This window comes from Anser cygnoides, chromosome 2, assembly GCF_040182565.1.
Source record: "Anser cygnoides isolate HZ-2024a breed goose chromosome 2, Taihu_goose_T2T_genome, whole genome shotgun sequence".
NCBI classification, from domain to species: Eukaryota; Metazoa; Chordata; class Aves; order Anseriformes; family Anatidae; genus Anser; species Anser cygnoides.
Window position 1 is genome coordinate 31,720,951 of NC_089874.1, and position 20,498 is coordinate 31,741,448.

Sequence of the window (20,498 nt, forward strand, 5' to 3'; positions counted from 1 at the left end):
GCAGAACTTTAGTATGTAAGAAGCCATCTAGGCTTCCTACTTTTTCTTTCCTGTTGTGAAGACATTCAAATGAAAAAAATAGTCTCATCATGGTTTAGCCATGGACATTCTTTTTGGGTTCAGTAGCATCGGTCTTGTTTCTCTTTGCCTTTTTTTGTAAAAGAAGATGGGTAAAATTTTTACTGTTTTTTTAAGTTAACCTATGTTTATCTTTAGGTCTTCAATAAACTTATCAGGAGATACAAATATCTGGAGAAAGCATTTGAAGATGAAATCAAAAAGGTAATGGTGGTGGTGGTATCCTTAAGGGTGTTTTTTTTTTTTTTTTTTTTTTTTACCCTATGTCTAATATAATTTTGTATGTAAGTGCTGCTCTGTTGTGTATTTTATTTAGCTCTCATGGAAAAGAGGATGGAATCTACAGTTGGCAGGGGTGGCAGCTTTAGTGTGCAACTTTAGCTCCGTGGGAATGTTGCTGGCAGCACTTGGTCTTGAGTAGTTCTGAATTAATGCTTCCTTTGGTTGCTTTGACCAAACTCACCTTCTTATTCTAGGCTTTTTCTGTACAGGATTTCTGTGTGATTTGGGTTATAGTTCTTAGAGAAAAGTTTACTGTCCTGCTAATAGAACAGTTTTTTGTGTGTTTTTTTTTAATATATTTTGTGGTGTTTTTTTTTTCGACATAGAATAAATGCAAATGTGCTGTGCAAAACAGCACTTGATTTATGAGTAGTAAATTGCTCCTGTGTTGCCGAATGAGTCCTAACCACAAGTTTTAGTATTTGAGGCCACAGATATGTGCAAGAAAAGTCATCACCACACTGATGGAGATTTCAGGATTTGCCTGTTAGATTCCAATAGATGTGGATACTGTTTTGTGGTATTGAGTTCTACCGATGTCTCTCCTGTCTCCTGATAAATTTCTGGAAGAAATATGTGAGTTTTTGAGCTCCTGGTAGCAGATGTAAACACCTTTTTCTTTTCTAAATGGCCTGAATAAATGATAAACTCTGTGCTGTGCTGTAAGTTAACAGGCCTGCGGGTATTGGCAGAACCTGTCCTGTGACTAAACGTCATACGCGTTAAAAGGAAAAATGTATTTTCATGTCATCTGAGCATTAGAACGACTGCTGCAGGGGTCAAGTGAGGATAAGTCTGGAGTGTGATGCCTCACCACCACCTCCTGTGGCTGAATTAATTTGGCACTTATTTTTGTACATTCTTGTTCACATTGGAAATTATTTTTGCACTTGCGGCCAGCATGCCTATTAACTGATTCTGATTGCTCAATACATCATTCTAAAGACCTAAATTTACCTCTCTCCCCACACAAATCTAATGTTCTTGCTCTTAATTACTATAATCATTGACATGAGAAACGCTGACTCATAGCATTCAAGTTTCAGAGAGTGTTCAGCTTATTAAACAAATGCCATGTCAATCCAAACCGCCTCCTCTCTCTCTTGTAACTTGCTTTTGAATCCTTTAAGTTTTTAAGAATTCACTTTTCACAGTAGTGACTGGATAAGACCATGGTCAGTATATAATAATTCGACTCTTCAGCTGAGGAACAAATGCCTTTAATCTGAAGATTAACCATTTGCTACCTTGAGACAAAGCAGTAATTTGAGGTACAGTTTGGCTGGAGTCCTGAAATCTTGTTTAAAGCTGTTGGGAGCATCCTGGCTACGGCAGCATGGGGCTCATAGTGAGCTTGTTCAGCTTGCAGATCACAAATTTCAACTTTATGTACATACTTTTTGCATGGTTTTCAGCATCCGATTACACACATCTTGTGTGACAAATTGCAGGAGTAGGTTTGCACACTGGTCGTAGGTTGGAATTAATTTTTCCACCCGCCCTTCCATTGCCACCCTTAGCTCTGTGCTCTTGTGTAAGTCTTGGTGTGGCTCCTGAGGACCAGGACTTTAAGCACAGGTGCCAGATGCATTCTCTTTGTCGGTATACACAGTTTATTTGCCAGTGCTGTGGAGGCAGTAGGGAAGAGTCCTTTAATACACCGTATTGCAGAATTAAAAACTGGGAAGGTTGTTGCCCAGATTTGGGCTTATGTTTTGCATGTGCACTGTCATTGCCTTAAACACTTGAGGACTCTCTGTGTTGCCTTCTGCTCGTCCTCTGTTTTTGTGAACCCATACTTCAGGTGTCTGACTTCTGACAACGCTACTGGATTTTTACTTATTTAATGCTTTAATCAATGTGGGTAGTAATGTGTATGAGAGTAGCAGCCTGTAAAGAAGAGTCACATGATAGATGCATTAATATTTCTAGATGATGTTTCTGCAGGAGTCAGTAGTTCAAAGGTTACTACAGTTTGGCAGCAGTTAGAAAAGAGTGACTCCTAAATGTTTCACTCTTTTTTTTTTTTTTTGGCAGTTTCATTAGGCAGTTAAAGTACTTGGAGGGAAAACCAGCTCTTCTCACAGAAGTCACGCTTTAAAAAAACAAAGCAAAACAACACAAGGCAATACCAGCAGTTTCATTGTAATGAAGCAGATGGTGTCAGTGGGACTTCTTTTTCAAGAGAGTTTGTCTTAGATGGCAGTATTCGTACAAGTATTTGCTTTATGTCTTCTAGTTCATAATTTTATCTTTAGGATGTTGTTATTTCCCAGCACCCTTCCCTTTTGTTGAAAAGCTTCTAGCTTTAAACTATTTTTTCTTAATTCTTATCCCTCAAAATTGTGAATTATTCTTTCTTCCAATGGCATAAGTAAACTGTACATCTGAATTTCTACATCTTAATTATCTTGTGCAAGCAGTTTCAACAGAAGGCGAAGATGTTTAAGTGCATTTCTCACCTGGTGATTTTTAATATGGTCAGTTTAAATTCATATGAGTACTGCCCAGTGTTCCTGTATAGACCTGTGACCATGTTTTGCAATAACTTACGTAAAACTCTCAGTTCCAAATTTGTGTTCATCTTTCTTATGTAAGTATTTCTGCTTAGGTCAGTCGATGAAGTATGCAGTGTTACTAGCTGTCTGTATCCTAAATGTCTGAATAATATTTTGAGACCAAATATGACAATTCAAAACGGTGACAATTCAGTGCTGCCTACAGTCGCAACAGATTATCAAATACAAAAGCAACAGGCTACTTCAGATAGTGAAGATATAAAAAGACACCTTGCTCCCTGCGTGGATAGAATTCCTTAATTTTCACTATTAAGATCTCCAGATGGTAATAGAAGAGTAGAAACACTGTTTTATTTTATTTTATTTTTTACATGCATATCTTTACTTGTGTATGTATTATATACCTAGAACTTGTGACTGAAAGACTTTTTCGTAGAAGACGAAAATAGCACGGAACAGAACATTAGGTCTGGTCTTGTGCTTATTAGGCGTTCTAAACTCCCACTAGAATAGGTGGGAGTTCTTATAACTATGCTAGAAATATAAAATTGTGGGCCAGAGTTGTGCATTTTATGCCTAGAATCAGTCTGTATTTGTAACAAAAGCAGTAATACCAGTGCTTGTCTAACAGCAGGGAAGAATCAGCTTGGAACTTTTTGTGGGTGTTTTCATACTGTTCTGAAATAACTTGGACATTTTGTGACTTCCCTGCAGAGGTTTGTGATAGTGATGGTAAAAGAAGAGCTCTTAAAGCAATCAGCAATAAAAATCAGAAACAACAGCACTGAACTGAACATTCTGTTCTTTTTGATGGTTTCTAAGGGGGGTTAATTAAAGGTTTTGATTCTTCCCATCACCCAGTCTCCTCCTAAATTACTTGAAAGTATAGAATAATATCCTAACAGCAGAAAATGGCATGTACTAGTTTGTTAGAGATGCTTTTTGCAAATCATAAAACAAATTATGCTATTTGCACCAGCAGTACTTTAAGCAGCGAGGGACATATAGATGACCTGGTTCCTGCTCAAAAGATATAGCCATGGGTACAGCTCGAGAACATCATAGTTCAAATTCATTGAAAGAGACTTGCAAGAAGCATGTTTCAGCAAAAGGCGAAGAGGAGGAGGCTGTGAACTTCATAGGTGCATGATTTCAGACCTTCCAAAACATTTGAACAATTACAGATTTCTCAAAACTAGAGTTGATAAATGTTTGGATTCTTCTCTTAGGGTCCTTTTGCACCTTGGGTTGCATAACTCTCACTTTACAGCTGGATTTACTGGTGCTGTTGCTTTCATGACTGCAATCTGACATAAATGGGTACAACTCAACTCTGTTCATGGTCTGCTCATTACTGACAAAACCCAGTGCAGGTTAGGCCTTAGAAATAAGTCAAGACTTGGTCTATGGCATTCAAGTAGTCAACATGACCACTTTCTACTCAAAATCCGTATCTGTTGCTTGTCTGGGTGCAGAAGGAATGAGCATTAAGTAGGCTACACAAAAATGAAAAGCTGTTTCATCTTTATTAGCAATCTTGGTCTCAGTACTTACAGTAAAGAGCATAAGGTCTAATTCAAAGTTTTTTCTCATACAGACTTCCTTTTGGTACAATATTGTTGATTAAAGCTTGCGTAAGGAAAACTTAAAATCCCTAAGCTTCCAATCAGGCTTTATATTAGGTTTATATTGAAATTCTGTAAAAATGACTTTTGTCTTTACATTAAAGGTGGCACTGGAGTTATTTTACCTGCTCCATTGTATATGCCAGTTGCTACATTTGGAAATACAGCCTAACATTTGTCTCTCGTCTATGCATTTAGAAATAATAAATGCATTCATCTGCATCCCAAATTTTCATCCATTTTTTAGTTGAGTCACAGTTTGTTGAAATAAAATGACACCTTGAGATTTTATAGTTTGATATTTTTTCTTTTGAGCTAAAACTGCATATTGCAATCATTTGTCTGGAGCCCACTAAAAAGCCAAATGATATGTCTGTGGCTGAATCATTCAGGCTTGTGTAAGCTGTAATTTAAAGCTGATGTTATGTAAGTGCTACCGTATGAATCAAAAGAGCTTTTTTCTGGTTTTGTTTGCGGGTACAGATCAGAGGTATTCATAAAACTTTGCATGCCTTTTAATAACTTAATTTGTTATCTGGATTTTTTTTAAATGTTGTTACACTTAGAAATATTTACAGTTATTGGTAAGATTCTTGGATATCTTTGAGAAGAGCTCTCACTGTCCATGGGAACAAACAAGTACAGGGACGTATCTGGTGTCCTATCCCTTTGTATGTGTAGGTATTGCTAATTATGAAATACACTTTATCTGGAAACTGGGTGCAAATTTTCCATTAGAATGAGCTGCTCTGCTTTGATTGCATCTGGTGCTCATTTGGGGAAGGAAATAAAGGTGATGACCACAGGAGGCACTTGAATCAAGTGCTGGTAGCTGGAAATGGAAACGAAACTTCCTCTTTAAGTCCAGAAATTCATGCCTGCAGTCTTTTTTTTTTTTTCCCCGTCCTTTGCTGTCTAGCTTCCTCTTTCCCATCACCCATATTGTGATTGCTAGCAACACATTAAGAAAACATCGTTAATTCTAATGCTTTTGAGAAAAAGTTATTTTGCATAACTTTTTTCTTGCTAAAAAGGAAAAGAGCTGTAATGCTTCAATATACTTTCCAAGTAATTCCTTCTAACGTATGAAATGAAGAAATTTAAAATAGACATAAAACTTAAAATTACACTTTAGAAGATCTGCTTATTTACCTTTTAGCACTTAAGATCTAGTGAAATTTGTATTTTTTCCTCAAGCTGTTGTAACTAGGAGTGGGAATGGCCAGGTCTTCGAGCAACTTGTGGTCCTGTCTTTTCTTTGTCAGCTCCACCAAGAAGGTCTGAACTTGAGAATTGTAACTTTAGCCAATAGAAAATCTGGAATAATTGTGCTGTGTTTCCTTCCTCAAAAGGAAAACGGGGAACTTTCTCATCCTATTATTGTTTGTATGAATAATGGTTTTTGCTAGCTAAAAAAGGAATGGCAGTTGTGTGGGGCTTAGTCCACAATTTGGCGATGTGAATGGGCAGGCTCCTGTCAGCCTGTTGCAGTCAGCAAGTCTGTGTTCCTGAACAGCTCCCGTTAATTTCTGTGGGTGTTATGCCTTTAACGAGCATTTTTTTTTTTATCACTTATATACTTTTTTTGAAGAAGATGACAGACCTTGTCTGTCTGAGTAAGGCAGTATTCCACATGCTTGTATCCCTATGGAAAGTGAAATTGTAAGTGATCACTGAAATGGCACTGCCATGTTTCAGGACAGATTTTGATATGAGTGCTACTAATTACAGCAGGAGCTGTTGAGAAATGAATATTAATGGATAGTTTAATTCTTTATCTCTGTTATCACTGCCTATGGCTCAAATGTACCTGTCTTTTCTTGTCTGTCCTGCAGCTCCTGCTGTTTCTTAAAGCCTTCTCTGAAACAGAGCAGACGAAGTTGGCGATGCTCTCTGGGATCCTGTTAGCCAATGGGACTCTTCCTGCTACCATTTTAACAAGCCTCTTCACTGACAGTATAGTCAAAGAAGGTAACTTTCTATATGACCTTTTTTCTTACATTAGCTTTAATAGGAGATGTATTTTACTGCAACGTATTTTGTATGCTGGAAGCCTGTAAAAACTGTTAAACAGAAAGCAGGATTTTAAAGCAGAAGCATATACAGACGACAAAGGGCAATGTACTTTCTGAAATATAACAAGAAGGCAGTCAGTAGTTAGCAGAATACCAACAAAATAAAAAACGACAACAGAAAACTTAAACCACTTAGTTTTTTTGGATATTATACAGCAAAAATGTATTATGTCTGGATTCTTGTGATACTATACAAGTATGAAGTGTAACATCTTTTTCTGAGATATGCCTAGTAATGTTTTGGCAAGTGTTGCCAATATCTTGCCCAATTAAATGTGAATTGGGACATAGCATATACAGAGCAAGTGGGTATTGCAGAAGGGAACAAAATAATTCAAGCCATCAATCTTGCCTTCATACGAGTAATGATGAGTATTTGATGTGCTTCTCCCATAGACTCATCTTTACCGTATGATGGGTAACAGTTCTTCCACTTTTGAGGCATTAATGCCTTTTTGTGACAAGGGTTTTGGTTTTTTGTTTGTTTGGGGGGGGGTGGGGAGGGAGGCGGTCTTGGGTTTTTTTTTGGAGGGCTTTTATTAGTAATTTATAGCCATCTACCTTGGAATGTTATTTTCCAGGTGTTTGCCCGACAATATCTTTCTCTGCCAGTTACTGACGACCTGGAATAATAACAAATGCATTGTTAGTGTTGCACAGCTTTCATAAAATATTTTTTTAAAGCTATGTATTAGCTAAAATGTATCCTAACTTTGATTTATTAAAAAAAAAAGTATTCTAACTGCACATTATTGTTTGCAGCATGCATTTGTTTTCTAAATGCTGCAGAAAGAAAAGCCACAGCTGCAGTTTTGCTCTGTCATCACCCACAACTTTCAGTATCAGAATTAAAGTAGGAGAAAATTCAAACAGAAGTAATAATCCCTGTCTTAGGGTGATGGACTGCAATGTTTTTAAATCAAATTCTGTTCTTAGTTACAGCAATACAAGAGGCATCTGAAAACTCAAATTTATCTAACCAACTTTTTTTTTTTTAATTTAACATTTCAAGAATGCAATTGTTACGTACAAATGCAATGCTAGAACAAATTTCATTCGTATGATCAATTTATGTTTCTGAGAGCTCTAAACTTTTGTCGGGATCTTACTTACGGTTTTGTTTCTTGGTATATTTGTGTGTGTGTGTGTGTGTATACACACTCATGCATGTATATACAGACAAAATGTACCCATATCACCATTTGAGGAAAAGGTTGTTCAGTCAGTGTTCTGGAAAAGATGTTTTATGGAAGAATGATTAAAGATGCAAATACAAATGAAACAGAAAAAGGATCAAGGCTTAAAGCAGGTAGATTATATAAGAATATATCTGATACCTTTCCTTAAATTATGGAAAAAAAATTGCTGGAGGCAAGTGAAGATAAACTTTTGTAAAATACATGATGAAATGATTAGTTGAGCTGATGGAGCTGTTGGATAAAAACAGGAATTGTAACATGGGCAAAGAAAGGATTGGCTGAAAGAAAGGTAAGGGTAGTTTGTACTGATAGATGATCTGTCAAGTTTGAGGGCAAATATCTTATTGATTTTAGTATTACCCCTTTTCAGTGTTCTCATTACTTTTAGAGTGACATATAAATGGGAAAAAATGTAATCTGGGGATGTCTGACATTTCTAGCAGAGACAGAAAAATGTTCATGGTACTGGTGAAGCCTTATCGTCACTCGTGTTGAAAAACTAATGCAAATACAAAGAACAGCTAATGGGGATAATCACTAAAGTGAATGGCTGAAGTTGCTGTCTGCCAATAGGGTTGATAGGGGGGGAAAAAAAGAAAAAGACAAGCTATTTTGAAGGAAAAGACCATGGCAGACAGGAACAGAGTACAGCAACTGACCAGTGATGAATTTGGACTGTAAATTAGAAGTTTAAAAACATGAGGGTGGTGAAGCCTTGGAACAGCCTCCCTCTGATACTGGTTACTGGCTTAAAACTTGTCTTGTTTTAAGATAAATCTTGAGAAAAGGATTTAGGACATAGTTATGGGAGCAGTGCTTGGTGACAAAGACAGTTCCATTCGATCTTGGTCACTATTCTGCAGGTCTGAGGAGGAGTGCTTTTCCGTTGCAGGCATGCTTTTTTTGCAGCTGGTCGACATTTTTGCTATTCCATACTTGCTTTTATAAGGAAGAAGCCTGTGACTTAACAAGCTGCAGTGTGGATCTTACTGACATCTAATAAAAGAAGAGTTTCAAGCCAAATTCCGACGTGTGTGCTACCAGGCACTGCTTACTGAGAGGTTATAGTGATGCTGCAGTGGAGAAATTCTGTTTGCATTACCCTGCCCTCTGATATGAATGGGTTATATTGTCACAGCTTTGTATAAGTACTGTACAGAGCATGTGGGCTGTGAATAATGATTTCCAGCTATAAAAGCCTCTGACTTCTTTATCAAGTTCAGCCGCAGCTCTGCAATGCACGTGCACGTTTCAAGTAGGCTGAATGGTGTTTGCAGGTTCAGAGTTACAGGTGTGCGTTATTCTGAGGGCCCCTGTTAGTTGAACCGGCTTGGTCAATTCATGACTGGTCAGCTCATAGCATATATGATCACTGCATCGTGCTGGTTTCATTTGGAACATGATGCACAATATGTAAAACAAGCCCAAAGTGGTATTTTTAGGTCTCTTTCGTGGCATTATGCATCCATAGTTACATATAGTACTTCTCAAAGGATCATGCCTCACAACTAAGCTCTTGAAATAAGGTTGGTGAAACTGTCATAACAGTCAAGATCTGTAATGAATGTTAATGAAGTTGATGCTGCTTGGGGAATAATTGCTTCCATTTTTGTTTGGTGACTCATTTAGTCAATGTATCCTAGAAATAAAAAGGAATGGGTATCAATTAAGTGGCTAGGAATGACTAAGCTACTTCCCATCAGAAGGAGCCATGTAGATGGAACCATGTAGATCTTAGGCTTTTGGGACTGTTTGAAGTGGCTGGCTGTACACAGTTACATATTATCACCACCCTCAGTAGTACTGTAAATGTTGACATAAATGTAGTATGGAGAAACATAACAGGGACCACTTCAGCAGGGAAGAGCTGAGTCTCCAGCTCTGAGACACTGCAGCTCACTTTCAGCTCCTTGCAGCCAAGAAGCTGGAGCAGAGCTGGAAACCTGCAGGTAGTGGAAACAGAGTTATTTTGGATTTAATGTAAAAAATAATAAGTTGCCTTGAGGAAGGATTTTTTTCTCCTCTAAATAGTATTTGTGCCTGGGTCTACCAACTTCAAAGTACCTTCTAGGAGGATGGGGTACAATCGGTTGTTACCTTGAAGCTGTGAAGTTATTTAACCCTATCCAGGACTTAAAAAGCCCTTCGAGTATACTTTTTATTTCGAGTTCTTATTCCTGACTGTCTTTTATTTTGTGCATCAGTTTCCTAGCTGATTTAACACATAATTTTTCCTTTTGCATTATATTTGGTCTGTAACTTGGGGAGGTAAGAAAAATAACTGTAAGCAAAATCTTTGAACAGTTAAATATACATGGGTAAAAGAGAATGAAAGGATTTTCAAACAGCGTAGCATACTTCAGAAAATTAATACCTCATTAAAGAAAAAAGTGCACTTCAGCTTCACATGTTTGGTCCTGCTGTCATAAATGTATTTTCATTACGTATTAAATTCTTGTAACCAACTCTAATTCATGTTGAAAATTGCTGAAACATGTTTTGTGTATTTTCTCAAACAGGGATTGCAGCCTCTTTTGCTGTAAAACTTTTTAAAGCATGGATGGCAGAGAAAGATGCCAATTCTGTTACCTCTGCTTTAAGAAAAGCCAACCTTGATAAGAGATTGCTAGTAAGTACAATATATTTTCAATAATCCTTATCTCTCCTTGAGGAAAAGAAGGAAATAAAATGCAGGTGGTAGTTTGCTCTAAGCATGTTAACTCCCCCTCAGACTCTCTTAGCATTTTTAAAATATTTTGAATCTCAGCAATATTGTTATGGCTGTGTAGCATTGATACAGGTTCTGGAACACTAAATAACACGTTTCAACATTGTCTCTATTTTTCCTGTAGTCAAATGCCTTCTGAAAGGCTGTATACACGGCGGTTGGGAATTAATTAAATGTTTCTTTCTAACAAAACACACCACTAGCAACTGTGCATGAAGGTTTTTATTTTTATTTTTAATGTTTCACTTTTGTAAATAAGAATTGAAGTATAAAGAGTTTGTGTAATCACAAAAGATGAGCATATAGGTTTCCAAACCGACAATGTTTGAATAGTATGGAGGCAGCAGAGTAAGCTAATTCTCCACAGCAGTAGCCATCTGGGTAACATAAATGGTCCTGCAGTGATGACAGCAGAACGAGTAATAGCAATGCAGAGAAAGCTTTCAGCCTTTTTGACTCAAAACCTGTGTTCTTGGTTTGTAGCAATGGCCTGAGGTGTTCAGTATATATGAATATGGAACAATGTCATATGCCTTTCCCTGCCAGTTTATTTCTGAAGATCAATAGTTTTTTTAATCTTCAAAAAGATTGCTGCGATAATCTGATCAGATGTGCTACATCCTGTGTAGCACTGCCTAGAGAATTTCAGCAGTATTTCCTGTTTCTACTTCAATAATTTATGATTAAGCTAGAATCTTTCAAAAGCAAAGCAGCCTCCCACACCCCTTCATCTCTTCAGTTTGTATTTGATTTCAAGAGTCCAAATCATAAATCATTTGCCACAAAGCTGGGAAATGGGCTAATTACACCATTTATTAGAAGGGAAAAAAGCCAACTGTGTCTTATTTCCATTTTGAACTTCAGTGACTAAAGCTTTCAGCTGTTGGCTCTCATTATGCTGCTATATTAAAGAACTATCAAGTGTCAGATGCTGTTGCTTAGCAGAGATGAGTTGAGGAAAGTTTCTTCTTAATCTGCTTTTCAGTAAACAAGTACACTGAGGGTCTGGAGTCTCTCTGGGGGAGGGTGGGGAAGTACTCTCCATTCCACCAGAGTTGCATTGTAAGCAAATACCATTGAACTCATGCTGAGACATGGCATACACTATAGCAATTTTTAAGAAATATATATTTTTTAAGTAGCTGGACTTTGACAAACGATATATTGACAGTTTCTTTGAATTAGAAGCGCCTCCATGAGTTCATGTTAACAGTGTACATTGTGGATGTTGTGATTTTTGTTAAGTGATGCATTAGTGGTAACCATTGCTCAGCAGAGTAGTGATATTTAGGCCAGAGTGCCTGTACCAGGTATGTACTGCTGAGGTAAACGCGTGGAAGCACTGGGAGGGCATGATAAACGTGCTTAGCGTATAATGGCTTTACCATCTGTTCCCTTGCACTTTCCCTACAAGACTCTCGGAACTTGGAAGGTGCTCAACTGTTTGGAGCACAGTCATAAGCTCACAGCTGTTCCTAAGTATGTGCCCTTAATATGTACCCTTAGTATGTGTAGAAAGGGTGTTAGGCTTTTTCCACAACTGACCATCATTTCTTCCCTCTGCTCTAACTAAACAACAACGGGAATGAAGTGTTGACTTTTCCAGTGTTAATACAAGCAGTAACAGGTGCAGCAACAGGTGATTCCCATTGAACAGTCTTAAAAATTTTTTTCCTTCCATTTTGTCAAGAGCACTTGTTTGTTATTTACGTAACAGAGCTTTCCTGTCTTTTTAGGAACTGTTTCCAGCCAACAGGCAGAATGTGGATCATTTTGCCAAGTATTTTACTGAAGCAGGTTTAAAAGAGCTCTCAGATTTCCTTAGAGTTCAGCAGTCACTGGGGACTCGTAAAGAACTTCAAAAAGAGCTACAAGAACGTCTCTCTCAGGAATGCCCAATTAAGGAGGTAAAGAGTGTTTTACAACTTCGGTTTATATAATCATAGTCAAAGACATAAATAAAGAATAAGTAGAGAGGAGCAGATACAGACACCTGAAAGATTTCCTCTGTTTTTCTTTAAATTATTTTAATGTATTGATCAACTCACTCTGCCTTCAGAAGGCCAAAACAACAAACCACCTTATGGATTTACAAGTGTAATTGACTACATTTTTATGTTCAGTTAGGCTTGATGAGAATGAAGTTCATGTACCTGCATTAACTGTTAGTTTGAATGGGAAGGAGAAAACTTGTAGTCAAGTAATAGTAATGTTGCTAAATAAAAACATGGTAAATGCTTTGTTTTTATTCTTGTTCTAAATTTGTTTCTTGTTGTTTCTGTACTGTGGTGATGGAGTTGTTACTGGCTGATTGGAAATGTTGCTCAACACAGCATTTTATTTCATGCTCCAGGTAGTGCTTTATGTAAAAGAGGAAATGAAAAGAAATGAGCTGCCAGAGCCAGCAGTGATTGGTCTCCTGTGGACCTGTGTAATGAATGCTGTGGAATGGAACAAGAAAGAAGAGCTGGTTGCAGAGCAAGCCCTCAAACATCTAAAGGTGTGTACCTGGGTGACGAAGGGAAGAGCTTGCTGTGAAACAACACATTCTAGAGCTGCCAAGTTCTTACTTGTTAAATCCAGGAGATTTAGTCTTAAGGGCTAACAGTGATACCAAGCACTGCAGTGTCTTGTATGTAGTAGCTCCTCCTTCATTCACAGTAATGCTAAAATGAGGTTCAGATTATTGAATGCTGTACTGTCCCCTGAGGCATACAGTGCAGAAAACCAGGGCAAGCTGAGGTGGTTGTAGCTTGAGTGAGTGCCTTTGCATTCTGCTTTCTCAGCGTGCTGAGAGGCTCCTTGCCTGGGGCACAATGCTAAACAAATGCTGAGGCTTGAGTCTTTTTAGACCTGACTAGTAAGCCTGCTGGAATTGTCTTTGCAATGTCTTTGCCAGGAGCAAAGAAGTTTTGGGAGCATGGTGAGGCAGCACCTGTGCTGGCTTTGCACAGAGCTGGTTAGATCCTGGCAGGACTGCTGAGCTCTGAACTTGTGAAATGTTTGATGCTGTTGTTAACTGAGGGAGCTGGGTAGCTGCTACTCAGCTAATAAGACAGGAGCTGACTTGAGAGCCCTTGCACTGTGTAGTGAGTGTGCACTTTCTAGCCCAGATGCTCTGCTTAGGGATAAGAGAACTAAATCCATAGAAAGCCAGGCTGTGATTTTTTTTAAGTGATGACAGGCTGCAGTGTCACAGCTACATACTGGTACAAAAGCCCTTGCAACCTCAGGAGGAAAAAAAAAACACAACACAATGCAGAATAATCAGAGTCCTTGCGACGGTTAGCATTCCTCAATCAAATCGTGAAGGATTGCGCAGTGCAAGACACTTGAACTCAGGACATGGAAAGAAAGGCTTTTCAGTAAACTTAATCCTTTTCAGCTGGTAAACCATGAGCAAAAAAATACTCCCTCACAGCAAGGACTGCAAAAATTTACCATAAGACAAAAGCAATTAGTACTTTTTTTTTGGTGATAAAATGGATCTTGAGCTTGATCAGAATTTCTTTCCTCTTTGTATTGGTGCCTTTCTCTATTTGAAGTTCCCACATCAGTTTAGCTCCTACTATGACTGTCGTTTCATCTGAATTCAGGTTCCCAAGAGCAACATCAGTCATCCTAGAAACTTAGTCACTCGGGATCTTGTATAGTCTTTGATGGTAAAATTGAATGCCTTGAAGTCTTCTGCAGCTACAGCGACCCAAAAAAACAGTAGAAAGATGAGGGAGTTTCCAGAAGGAGGAGAGACGTTGTTTTTCTTGTTCTTTTGATGTAGTGATTGATCACATCTCTTTATTTGAGTTGTAACAGAGTATCCATTGAGATTTATCATCTAGTACCACAGGGCAAATTAACAAATACTTCTTGGAATATTTGAACAGTGGGAAGAGAAACGTATCTGGCTTTGTACAGATACTGTTGACTGGATGCTTAGTCCTACAAGCCTCGCTTACCAAGCCATCAGCTGTGTGTGTAACACCACTAAATTAGGTAAAGCAACTTACCTACATAAGATATGCATCTTCATAACTATGTCCAAAGGCTAAAATCAGATGATAAGTTTGTATGGGGTGTTTACTATTTATACTTACAGGTAGGAGTTTAACAGAAGCGCTAGAAATAGAAGCATAGATTTTACTAGCTGCTGCTTCTTTACTTGTCATTGTTCAGAAATAAACAGCATTTGTTCCACATTGGTCTTGGATTTCCCTCTTTGGGCTCTAAGCTGACCAAATGTGTGATCCAACTCCAGAAATCAAATTGTGTTAGCGTGACACACAGCCCAGTTCCTCCCGTGTGTTGACATTCCCTGAAACGATTATGGAGTTGCTTTGCCCTGATGGTGTGAGTCAGTATGCATATAAATACCTACTCGAAGTGGAACATGCCAGGTGCTATGATTTACTCTTGTATGGCTGTACCAACAGATAACTCACAGTTCTCATAGCACTGACGAGTAGGTACCAGGCTCTTGAAGTCATTAGATTCCTTTTAGTAAGCTGTGTGCAATGGACCCCTGAAAAGAAATATCAAGGTGCAGTAAACATGTGGATGTCATGTGTGCCATCTGTACAGCAGGACCGGTAAGTCCCGAACTGAGGAGGAGATGTGGAAAGCTGTTAAACCCTGAATCTTACAGGGTAAACTCCTCAGCCTTCCAGTAACCTCACAGCTACGCGAGGACTTGACCCCTAGGCCACCTCCAGTTTGGCCCCCTTCTCATGCATGGGGAGAATCCTCTAGACAGTTCTCACTGCAGACAAGGCTGTGGTGTCAGCATTGTGACACTAGAGCTGCTGACCTGTTGCAACATAACCTGAGGCAAATGGAAAATAATGCAGCTTTGCTTGGCCAGCAGTGAGAGGAGTCTAATTTTATGGTTCCTCAGTCATTTAGACACTTGTGAAACTTACAATTGTAAGTCTGTACCAGTTAATGAGTGAGAGGAATGTGTCGGGCAACTTGGCGATATGAGGATCTCTTATTTCTAAACTGAAAAGCTAAGGTTTTTTTTTTTAATAAATTACTTAACACTGAGAGGCAGTTGTACATCACAGACCTGTGGATGGGATTGGGTTCTGCTGATACTACTAAATAGACATAAACTGCAGTGTATATTGCCCTGCCTCCCTACAACTTGACTAGGTAACAGCTGGATATTTACAGGGCCAAAGAGGAGAAAAGGATGAATCTTGCTACCCAAAGTCTCCCTATTTTTGCAGAGTAAAAAGTAAATTGTTTCTGAAAAATGTATGTATACCTTCCTGAAGTGGAAAAACTCAACTTAGTGTTTAGCAGTGTTGTAGTCTTTTTTTCATAGTTAGTTTGTAAGATAGTTTCTTCCAAAAGTAATTATACTGGCTGCCTGGCTAGCTGATCTTACTAGTTACTGTATGATTTCTTGCTCTCTAAGTTAATAGCTGATAAAGGTTGTTCTAGAACATCTTTTGAAAAATAATTCAGATTTTGCTCTTTTTTTCATGTGTTTCCATTGTTTTTTTTCTGTGGATCACATTGAGTAAGATCCTGAGGGATTTAGCCCCTTGTAAAGATGTCCTGAAGCATATTTTTGAACATTGGTATCACTGCTGCTGAAGGTGCTCAGTTACCTGACTGCATCGGTCGGGAGCCCTAGTCACACAGGTTTAACACCATTATGTCAAGCCACTGCAACTCCAGCTGGCAAAAGCTAAGCGGTGTTATTGAAAACAAAGAAAGGCTGAACTGATCAATGCAAGGACAATTTAAATAGTAATGTTAACATATATTTATGGCCGGGGTTCTGAAGATCATGGGTATTCTTTCTTCCTTCAGCTCTGAAAAATGCTTTTAATATTATCTTAAATTTAAGATTGCAGCCTTAGCTGGACTCATTACAGGCTAAGAAAGGAAATTGGAAAGAGAGATGGATATAAACACTGTCATTTTTTAAGGAAAGAGTGAATCAGATTTGATCCTTTAATGTAATTTCTAATTTTAAGATCTGAAATAATAGAAATTGCATAAAGTGAAAAATATTTTCTTATGTTTTATTATATTAATAAACTCCAGGAAAAGATGATGAAACGTACAGCTGTTGTCTTATCAGGATCTCATTAGCACTTAGTGCCATGTTTTGACAACCTTTGCTTTGGTAAACAGCAATGTTTTCATGGTAGTTTGATGGTGATGATATGAAAAAATAATGACACTTGAACACAGTTAAACGGGAATAATTGAATTTCCCTGAGACTTCTGAAACCCCTGGGAAACTGGAGATTTGTATTTTTATGTGCTTCATCCTTGGATATCTTACATAATGATCATCAGTAAAGTGTTATTCCTTAATCTACATGCTGTATGGTGTCTTGTGAAGTACTTAGTGATGTGGACTTTATAAATTCATTTTACAAAATTCAGTATCTAAAAGTAGTACTGAAATTTAGTTCACAGCATGCAGCACATCTTACAAATGCTCGTTGATATTTATACGTGCACTGTATGTATTTAGGTAAATGTATTGGCAAGTAAATCTAAGGTTTCAGTGAAACATTTTCAGGGATGAAATTCATGATGCGTACAATTAAGAAGTTATGTTTATTTTATTTTCACTATACTGATATGCATTTTGCTTTTTTTTTGTGTCCTCCTTTCAGCAATATGCCCCTCTGCTTGCTGTCTTCAGCACCCAAGGCCAGTCAGAGCTGATTCTTCTCCAGAAGGTGCAGGAGTACTGTTATGACAACATCCACTTCATGAAAGCCTTTCAGAAGATAGTGGTACTCTTTTATAAAGGTAAAAGTCTATAGCCACTGTCACGTACTGTGCATGGACATTGGACCTGGCATTGACTTGACCATGTTGAACTAAGTTATTAAGCACGTTATGGGCATTTATTACAGGCAGGGTTGGACTGTAGCTCTTTTGTAGGGAGACCTTAATTTTGAACTCTCAAACCATTCTCCAGTGGCATAGTCTTCCTATGCCAACTGCTCACCTGTGATGTAATAGGAAATGGATGTTCTCTAGATAACAGCATATGCAAAAATATGTTTGAATTGAACTCTGAAATACTTTATGCTTTGTTAGTTCAAAGGAGTGTGTGGCAACAAGTCAAACAAAGCCCTTCTTTCTCTGTTTGTCCTGCAGGACTTGAGCAGGATATAAGCAGTATCTACAGTCTGAGGGGATTTTTGTCCTAGTATATTACCAGGTCCGCAAAGAAATCTCTATACATTTCTGACAGCTTTAAAAAACAAATTTAAGTTTAGTTTTTAAAAAACTTGAAAGTGCAAACCATCTTGGCAGAAAGATTTTTTTGTTTTTGGGTGTTTGTGGTGATTTTGCCCTGCTGGGCAGCTGAGCTCCACCATAGCTGCTTTCTCAGCCGCAGGGGAACTGCTGCTCCATGCCTGGAGCACCTCCTGCCCTCCTGCTGCACTGACCTTGGGGCTGCAAGGCTGCTTCTCACTCCTCTCTCCCAGCTGCTGTAGCAGAGCAGTTCTTTCCCAGCTTTTATTGCCCAGCGTGACATCAGGTGGCATGGAATATCCCTTTGGTCGGTTTAGGTCAGCTGCCCTGGTGATGTCCCCTCCCCACCTCTTGCCCACCCCCAGCCTACTGGCTCTGGGGGTGGGGGGGTTGGAGGAGGTCGTGGTGCTGTGCCAGCACTGCTCAGCAATACACATATACTGGTGAGAGATCAGTGCTGTTTTAGCTACAAATGCAGAGCACAACACTAATATGGGCCGCTGCAGGGAAAGTTAACTCCATCCCAGCTGGACCCAGTACAGTGCTATTCCCTCTCTGCGAGAATGGAGCTCTTCTTACTTTAATTCTTCTCCTTTTTTCTTTCCTGACAGTTTCTTGCAGATGCCACAGTTTGACAGATTTTTTTTTTTTTTTTTATTGTAAAGTAGACTTCTTAGCAAGTTTATTCAGATCAGGTTGTCATAGAGACTAATGGTCTTGCAGCGTGTGTGATGGGTGAGTGCCAAACCGTTTGTTCTGACATTCTTGCTATAAATAGTTGAAGGAGAAAAATCAGCAGGAGCAGAAGCCCAGTACCGACCTCTGTTCACCCTGTGGTGTCCAGGTGCACATTCAAGTCAAATGAGTTCAAACCGATAAAATAATTTCATGGCTTCAAATTTGAAGCAAGTGAATCAGACGGATTTATTTCCATCCTCCTGTCGATATACTGTGGCTTCAGTGATTAAATGAAAAAGCAGTACACCTAGTGGTCCCTTTGCCTTCAAATTCTATAATTTGTAAAGATCATTAATGACTGAGGAAAAACCTGACAGTGCAACCTGCAGCAAGCACTGTATTGAGTTTTCTGTGGAAAAGGAAAATTCACTTTGCACATGGCATTGTAACAGCTGCACACTTGGACAATAAGTGATGGTTAAAACAAATACTTTTGTACAGGATTCCTTTCAAAGTTTTTTGTAAGTTCACTGCTGCATTAGCCTGCAAGAATAACCCTGACAGTCCACAGAACTTAAAAACAAAATACTGATGGGTACATTAAACATAAGGTGCTGCAAAAATCCAGTTCCCACGTACTCTGCTCACCCCACAAGCCCTTGTTCTGGCTCTGGAGATGTACATGGGCAGGCTAGTTAGGAAAGATGGGAAGACCTTAGCCTCAGCACTACAGGTGTCACAATATCCCATAATGTCTAGAAGAACGTTAGGAGCCATGGCCCATCCATGAAAGCGCACTGCAGCAAGTAGTGCTTATAGAGTGCAAGAGTGCAAATAGAGTGTCCAGAATGTGCAATACTCAGAGAGCACGTGCCCGTATCTGTCTCGAGTGTCTTGGGCAGGCGTGCCAGAGCACCTCATGCTCTGTCATATGATGCAGTCATGAGGCAGCACAGCTGCCAGCCCTTCCTGTCCCCATTTAGGCTGAAGCTGTGTTTGCCCGTTTGACAAATGGACTGTTGCCTACCATCAGTTGCAAGCCCGATGTTACAGCCAGTAGTAGTAGGACCCCTTTGAGCCTGGGCATGGTAAGGAGGTTATTAGCTCCATCCATTTAAGGCAGCTTTGGTGTCAGAATGCCTCCATTAGGTGAGGGTGTGCTTCTGCATTAACCAGGAAAGATTCTGGGAGCATTAGTGCTCCCATTCCTGTTTTTCCCACATGATCCTTATTATCACACTTGAGCTGCTCATGACTTTGCTTTCTCTAGAGGAAGATATGAGCCTGAAATGGGGACTGTGTGCTGTCTGCCTCGGCTTCATTTCAGTGCTGCTGGACCTCGCTTTCCTCCCCAGCTCATACCTCTCCCCTAGAAACAAGCCATCCAGTCCTTTTAGAGACACATGCTTTATCACAATTTCTTTGCTGATGACAGTGTATCTTATGTTTCCTATTAGTCAAGGAGAACAGCCCCCAAAAGCTATTAATGGCTATGTTGGCAGTGAGGGAACAGCAGATGCTTGTATTCCCCTTTCTGTTGTGCTTCATCTGTAACTTATATAGGATTTGGAGAGGTTTCAGGGTACCTAGAGACAAATACAGGCATCTGGATATCTGTGGATGGGCAGTCAGAAATGCAGCTATTTACCAGCAGGCATGTGGACTGCTTATTGCTTGTTACTCATCATGAGGGAGTGTTTCCTGGGCATGAAGATGATTATCAGTGATGTGATTGTCACCCATGCTTTGACAAGTTTAGTTTAACGTCTTGCGTTTAAATCCTTGCCATTTTCACATCATAAAATAGCCCTTGGATTACTTTCCTAGGAATTATCTGGAAATGTCTGAATATATTAATTGGAGTGGTTGGTTCATTACTATCTAGAAGGCCTGAAAACCTGTGGTGTTTTTAATTGTTCTGAAATCTGTCCCATCTCTAAACAATGTGGAATACAGTATTTTTACCGGTTTGTAGGTATAATCTACAAAAGCAGTTCTGCAGTTGATTAAAGCTTGTCGACATTATTATATCTTTGTCCTCCTGGTAGAGTATAGAGGAAAATAACCTGTCCTGTTCTGTA

General features: G+C 38.9%; 1 protein-coding gene across 1 annotated transcript in view; it reads left to right on the plus strand.

Moving 5' to 3' along the window:
* Positions 1 to 20,498, plus strand: part of BZW2 (basic leucine zipper and W2 domains 2) — a 57,168-nt gene that overhangs the window by 30,703 nt on the left and 5,967 nt on the right. Inside the window, exons 5-10 of the mRNA XM_048068399.2 lie at positions 217 to 282; positions 6,340 to 6,475; positions 10,298 to 10,407; positions 12,243 to 12,413; positions 12,860 to 13,006; positions 17,145 to 17,283. Of these exons, the coding sequence (XP_047924356.2) occupies positions 217 to 282; positions 6,340 to 6,475; positions 10,298 to 10,407; positions 12,243 to 12,413; positions 12,860 to 13,006; positions 17,145 to 17,283 (769 nt within the window). The remainder of the gene's footprint in view (positions 1 to 216; positions 283 to 6,339; positions 6,476 to 10,297; positions 10,408 to 12,242; positions 12,414 to 12,859; positions 13,007 to 17,144; positions 17,284 to 20,498) is intronic.